The 7,273-nt window shown below is 43.1% G+C and overlaps 1 protein-coding gene across 1 annotated transcript; it reads left to right on the forward strand.

Moving 5' to 3' along the window:
* The first annotated feature begins 894 nt into the window (after positions 1–894).
* On the forward strand, positions 895–2,039 carry OR4X1 (olfactory receptor family 4 subfamily X member 1). Its single transcript, XM_019974691.2, has one exon. It carries the CDS (start codon positions 895–897, stop codon positions 1,822–1,824), a length of 930 nt encoding a protein of 309 aa, XP_019830250.1. The 3' UTR covers positions 1,825–2,039.
* The last annotated feature ends 5,234 nt before the right edge of the window (positions 2,040–7,273 follow it).

A 7,273-nucleotide genomic window follows, 5' to 3' on the forward strand; every position in this document is an offset into this window, starting at 1 on the left:
GAATTAAAAACTCATCTCCTGACCCAAACCCTGTGTTTCTGTCACTGGGTCAACACACAGACGCTGACCTGGACTGCGGGCTGGTTGTGAAGTGTGTGAATATGGTCTTAGGATGCCTTTAGGTTTGCTGGCCGAGCTTGTTTACCTTGAGGGAACGACGGCTTCAGAAATGTGATTATGGATTTTCTGTGTCTGATCACCCTTTGTCAGTTTGCAGAGCTCTCTAAAGACTTACTCACGTTTCCTCTGCTCCATAGACACCTCCAAGGACAGCAGATGAGGCAGGGTGACTGTCTCTTCCCTTTCAGCCTCTCTCCTATGCGTTTTAGGGAGGCAGCCTGCAATTCAATAACTGCAGGGTAATTGAGGTTGAGAACGTCTAGTAGCCACTGCAAAAGTTGCTTCCATGTTACCATGTATGGCAAGACTGACTGAAACGCTTATTATGGATCCAAATATAGGGTGCACACTTCAGGAGCAGAATATGTAGTAGCAGCAGCTACATTTTGAGAGATGCAGACATCAGTTTAAAGACGAGCTGTGTGTCATTGAATTAAGGACTGAATTTCTCTGAGCTTCATTTGTTTTGTGTGAAATATTCTCTTATTTCCTCGTGGAGATTCATTAGTTAATGAAGTGACTGAATCAGAGAAAACACTTCAAAGAAGATTATTACAAGCTCAGCTCCTGCTTTGGGAATAATATCAAGATTTTATGACCATTGTCTTGTCCATTTGTCTCAAGGAGAGCATGTTTTGGAGAAGCTCAAGACAGAGGGGATCAAGAAGGATCATAAGGACAGTTTTCCTCAAGGTCTGAAAAGGATGCTTCTAACTATTGAAGAGACATCTTTGCTTTCTGTGATTTCAGGTGTCAGCTCCTGAGCTTTAGAACATGGCTGCTACAAGCAATGTGACTGAAATCATTTTCTTGGGATTCTCCCAGAACCAGGGTGCCCAGAAGGTCATTTCTGTGCTGTTTCTCCTCTTGTACGTGGCCATCCTGCTGGGTAATGGCCTCATTGTGGTGACCATCATGGCCGGCAAAGGGCTCACCTCCCCCATGTATCTATTCCTCAGCTACTTGTCCTTTGCGGAGATCTGCTACTGTTCTGTCACAGCCCCCAAACTCATCCTGGACTCTTTTATGGAGAGGAAAGTCATTTCCCTCAAGGGCTGCATCACACAGATATTTTTCCTCCATTTCTTTGGTGGCACCGAGATCTTTCTCCTGACGCTGATGGCCTACGACCGCTACGTGGCCATCTGCAAGCCCCTGCACTACACGGTCGTCATGAACCGAAGGGCGTGTGGCCTCCTGGTGGGGGCAGCATGGGGTGGGGGCTTACTGCATTCGGTTGGGCAAACCGTCCTCATCTTCCAGCTGCCCTTATGTGGCCCCAAGGTCCTTGACCACTACTTCTGTGATGTCCACCCGGTGCTGAAGCTGGCCTGCTCAGACACCTTCCTCATCAGCATGCTGATCATCACCAATGGTGGCTCCATCTCAGTGGTCAGCTTCACGGGGCTGCTTGCTTCCTACGTGGTCATCCTGCGCTCCCTGAGGACCCAGACCTCAGAAGGCCGGCGCAAGGCCCTCTCCACCTGCGCCTCCCATCTTGCAGTCGTGGCCCTGTTCTTCGTCCCCTGTTCCTTTGTCTACATGAGGCCCTGTGTCACCCTCCCTGCAGACAAAATAGTCGCTGTGTTTTACACGGTGGTCACACCTCTCTTAAACCCCGTCATTTACTCCTTCAGGAATGCTGAAGTGCAAAACGCCCTAAGGAGACTGATGGGGAGGAAAGGGAGTTGGGAAGAGAAATAAATGATTCCATCAGGGAAAAATGGGGAGCAAGGCATAGGAAATTGGGGTACCGAGATTTCACTGTCTACATTTAACTGACCTGGAGGTCTTGGCCCAGCCACCATCTTTTTTTTTTTTTTTTAACATATAATTTCTTCCTTTCTTGTTCCTTCCTTCCTTCCTTCCTTTCCTATTCTTCAAATTCTTCTCCTATTTAGGTTATTACAGAATATGGAACTAAATTCCTGTGCTGTACAGTAGGTCCTTGTTGGTTATCTATTTTAAATATAGCAGTGTTTATATGTCCATCCCAAACTCCCAGTCTATCCCTTACCAACCCACTCTTCCCCACTGGTAACCATAAATTCATTCTCTAAGTCTGTGAGTCTGTCTTTTAATCAAGTTTATTTGTATCATTAAAAAAAATATTCTGCATGTAAGTGATATCATTCAGAGAAGGCACTGGCAACCCACTCCAGTACTCTTGCCTGGGAAATCCTATGGACGGAGGAGCCTGGTAGGCTGCAGTCCATGGGGTCACGAAGAGTTGGACGTGACTGAGCGAGTTCACTTTCACTTTTCACTTTCATGCACTGGAGAAGGAAATGGCAACCCACTTCAGTATTCTTGCCTGGAGAATCCCAGGGACGGGAGCCTGGTGGGCTGCCATCTATGGGGTCGCACAGAATCGGACACGACTGATGTGACTTAGCAGCAGCAGCAAGTGATATCATATGATATTTGTGTTTTTCTGTCTGACTTACTTCACTTATTATGATACTCCCCGGGTCCATCCATGCTGCGGCAGATGGCATTATTTCACTCTTTTTAACGACAGAGTAATATTCCATGTGTATATGTACCACATTTTCTGACCCATTCACCTGTTGATAGACATTTAGCTTACTTTCATGTCTTATCTATTGTAAACAGTGATGCTCTGAACATTGGGGTGCATGAATAGTTTTGAGCCAAATTTTTCTCTGGATATATGCCCACGTTTCAGTTTCTTCATCTTAATGGGACTGGACAGGATTGAAGGGGTCACTAGGACAAAGTCTAGGAGGGGTCTTCTGGTGCTGCACTTCCACACTTGACAGTGCTCTTGAGGCAGATTGGCTGATTTGGGGAGAATGAATTCTCTAGAAAACCAGGGGCGCTCTGGGAATAATGAAGAGGTAGGTGGAAAAGCAGAAGGAGCTGCTTCAGGGAGGTGAAAGTTTAGGAGAGAAATAGTGGCCCTTCCAGTGCTTAGAAACTTTATTGTTCTGACATACCAAAGATTTGCCCAGTGGGTTCTAGGCAGGCCAAGTTGAGCCTGGAGGTTTTAGTCCTCAGAATAGAAGGTGGTTTAGCTTTCGACAGAGATTCATATAAGCTCATGCTACTAAATGGAACCACAAGGAGATTTTAAGAGGTCTGAAAGCACTAGGTGATGATATCTACTTAGGCACAGATATTTCCCATGTACCATTACCATGCTGATGTCTAAAATTCTCTTCTGTTCACCTCTGTCTGTCCTTTTCTCTCCCTCCTTATGCCTTCATTGTTTGACCCATTAGTTTTCTCTCTCTTCAGCCTCTTGGCTTCTCATGTTTCTCAGCCCTTTGAAAAAAGCACCCCAACAACCTGCTCTCTTGTGCAACCCTGTCGCTCTCCATCCATGAGCACCCCTGCTGCCTCACTCTGGAGCTGCCTGTTGACTACGGTATGAAGTCAACTGCCCCTGGGGCCTCACTGCTTGTCAATCATATTTTTTTGAGTCCTAATATCTATAACTACCTCCCCACATTAGAAGAACATACCCCTCAAACTCTAACCCCGGCACTGACCCTCACTCACAGCAGATGATTTCTTTTCAGAAATCACCTGGAAGCACTTCTCTGATTTCAGCGTTTCTCTCAAGACTCTTCCACGACTCCCCATTGCCTCTGAATCAACCACAAACTCCTACTTGACATGTAATACCCTTAAGGTATGGCCTACTCTTAATGTTCTATTTTTTTTTTTTAAGCTGCATTCTGGTAAAGCTCACTGGCTTCTGAAGATCCCTAGTGCCTTTCCTTTAAAATATTTTCCCATCTCTACCTTTCAGCACCTTACCTACTTTACAATGCCCCTCAGAAATGCTGCCACCTTTAGGGAGCTTCCAAAATTATCCAAATTGAATATGCCTTTTTCCTTCTTTGAACTCCCATAATGCTCAGCTGGAATCTTTTAAGAACTTTAATAACTATTTTTCAGTGTTCATTTCCCCCATTAGAATATAACTCCTTTGAGAATATGGCCTGAATCCTATTTATTTGTATCTTGCTCTAAGTGACATAGTGTAAAACTCAGTAAATATTTTGTTGATTAAGTTTCTAGAATTCCATAGTGCTTCAGGTTGTACGTGAACAATGGTTGTTATATCTGTATTATTTTGGTTCATCTCAATTATCTAAATAATACACCATCATCACTTGTGGTGGTAAGACAAATAGTTACACCTTGTATTATTTCTGAAGATAATGTTATATACAAAGAATAAATATGTATATGTGTGTGTATTTTACAATTATCCAAGTGATTTCATATATTTTATCTCATTTTATCCTATTATTAATAAGAAAACACTTTGGTGAGATGAATATGTATCCTTTTGTTTTACAGGTGAAGACACTGAACCTTTGGGAGATCAGTGTCTTGATTAAGGTCACAGAGTTAGTAACATACAAAGCTGGGTTCAAACTCAGGTTTGCCTGATTTCTAAGCCCTTGTTCTCTCTGTACATGCCTCTGCTTCTCTTTAAGGATCACCAAAACATAAATACATCTAAGTTTCTGAATTCTGATCTGAGAGACCTGATAATTTCTTTACTGTAAGGTATTTCTTTCCAGACACTTCAGGGTAAAAATAAATGTTTTTAAAAAATTGCTGCATGACTCCCTGCATGTTTCTGGGTCCACAGAAAACCTGAGCTGCAGATCTGGAAGTATAGGGCATGAAAACAGAAAGATAAGATATTTCTGTCAGCTCAGGCTCCTCTTCTTACGGAGGCAAAACCTAGGCATTGAGCCGCGAGAGTTACCTAACACATGGAAACAAAACTCAATGTGTTGGCCAAGAAGAGAGTTTTATTCTAGTGACATAATACTGAAAATGGCACAAATCTTGAGAATATCACACAGATCAGACAATAGAAAGTACGAATCAAATGACCACTATGAATTGAGCATCCACCAATAAATTTCTTAAATTAGATCTCAGGGGACAAAGCTCACTTTGCATTTGAGGAAACTTCAGGTCAAAGACTTTTCCAAAACCCTTGATGTTTTTTCTCTACCAGTTGTGTGTGGACTATGATTTAGAATCCAGAGTTCTTCAGGTACGTCCGGGGCTGGTTGGGGAGCAGAGCAGGAGAGGATAGGATGCAATCTAACAGGCATGTGAGGACTTACAATCAGAGCAGTGAATTATCTCTTAAAATCATTTTATGTAAGATTTATGTTGATAAAAGTCAAATATTTTTATAAACATATATCTTGTTGATTCATGTTGATAAAAATATTCAAATCCTTAAAAAAGTTTAAAGTCACCATAATATAATATGCTCACACTTCTTTCTCGATTGGTTATGGCCAGGTTCCGTGGCTTGGTTATGGAGTGGCAGGCTTTAGGAAATTACCTACATGCTGAGCAGGGAAAGCATCTAAAGTTCAAGTCCAGAGAGTCAGGGCAAGACCTTCCTCAATGAAAGTGAAGGCATGCCTCGGAACATGTAGCACGTCCAATCAGGGTGAACGCTTCTGAACACGCAGTTGTTGACTCAGCCTGCTCAGCCCTCTTGGGATGATATCACTATTGTCTCTTTCTATTATAATTGCAGACTGTATCATGAGACTCATAGCATTCAGAGTCTTTTTCAAAATTTAAAAAAATGTGAGACTTGTATGGAACTAGAAGTATTGTACTTTATGTGTGTGGTTAATGTCAAGGGAATTGGGTGAAACGTTGTTGTTCAGTTGCTAAGTTGCATTCTGACTCTTGGTGATCCCATGGACTACAGCATGCCAGGCTTCCCTGTTCTTCATTATCTCCAGGAGTTTGCCAAAATTCATGCCCATCGAGTCAGTGATGCTGTCTAACCATCTCAACCTCTGTTGCTCCCTTCTCCTTTTGCCTTCACTCTTTCCCAGCATCAGGGCCTTTTCCAATGAGTTCGCTCTTCACATCAAGTGGCCAAAGGATTGGAGCTTCTGCTTCAGCAGCAGTCCTTCCAATGAATGGGTTGATTTCCTTAAAGATTGACTGGTTTGACCTCCTTGCAGTCCAAGGAACTCTCAAGAGGCTTCTCCAGCACTACAGTTCGATATCAATTCTTCAGTGCTCAGACTTCTTTGTGATCCAACTTTTGCATCCATACATGACTACTGGAAAAACCATAACTTTGACTACATGGACCTTTGTCAGCAAAGTGATGTCTTTGCTTTTTAATACACTGTCTAGGTTTATCATCGGAGAAGGCAATGGCACCCCACTCCAGTACTTTTGCCTGGAAAATCCCATGGATGGAGGAGCCTGGTAGGCTGCAATCCATGGGGTCGCTAAGAGTCGGACATGACTGAGCAACTTCGTTTTCACTTTTCACTTTCATGCATTGGAGAAGGAGATGGCAATCCACTCCAGTGTTCTTGCCTGGAGAATCCCAGGGATGGGGGAGCCTGGTGGCTGCCATCTATGGGGTCGCACAGAGTCGGACACGACTGAAGTGACTTAGCAAAAGTTTATCATATTCTTTGTAAATTACATTGAGAGTTCTAGGTGTTTGGGCTTTTATCAGTTGATAAACCATCTTCAGAGACATCTCCCTGGTTCTCTCACTTCTTAGCCTTGGTTGACATCCACATTTAGTCACATTTCTGGGAAGCAGAGACATAAAACTGAGATGTGGCTTCTTTAGGAAAAGTCTGAAAAGCCAGATGTTGCAACAGAGTTAACCACATTGTATATGTTCTGAAAATGGTGATTTTCTTGTATGTGAAAACCTACCCTGGGGAATCATAAACAGTGTTAGAGCTGACAGAGTCATAGCCACGTATGACATAGCTGTGGTCATATGCAGGACATCACATAATGTAGGCATTGGGGGAGGTGTTATTATCCCCAATGTACATGGATCTGGCTAATACTCAGATAATTTTGGTTAAAACTGCAGAGTAGATAGGTAGGGATTGGGTTTCACACCTATTTAATTTGGGAAAGCTCTTTGACATAAAGCCTGGGTGCTTTTTCGAAAGGCTGCTTCTGTGCTGGACTCAGGTGGATGAGTTTGCCCACAAGCCTTTAAAGAGCCATTTCTTAGTTTGCTATAGCCCTTTGAATCTTGTGGACATGAGCCCTGTTGGTTTTAAAAGCCGGATGTGTTGGGGGCTTATCTCTTGGGTATAGGTCTTAAAAGTTGGGATGCTTGAAGTGGGATACAAAGCCT

Source organism: Bos indicus, chromosome 15 (assembly GCF_029378745.1).
Source record: "Bos indicus isolate NIAB-ARS_2022 breed Sahiwal x Tharparkar chromosome 15, NIAB-ARS_B.indTharparkar_mat_pri_1.0, whole genome shotgun sequence".
In the NCBI taxonomy this organism is placed as follows: domain Eukaryota; kingdom Metazoa; phylum Chordata; class Mammalia; order Artiodactyla; family Bovidae; genus Bos; species Bos indicus.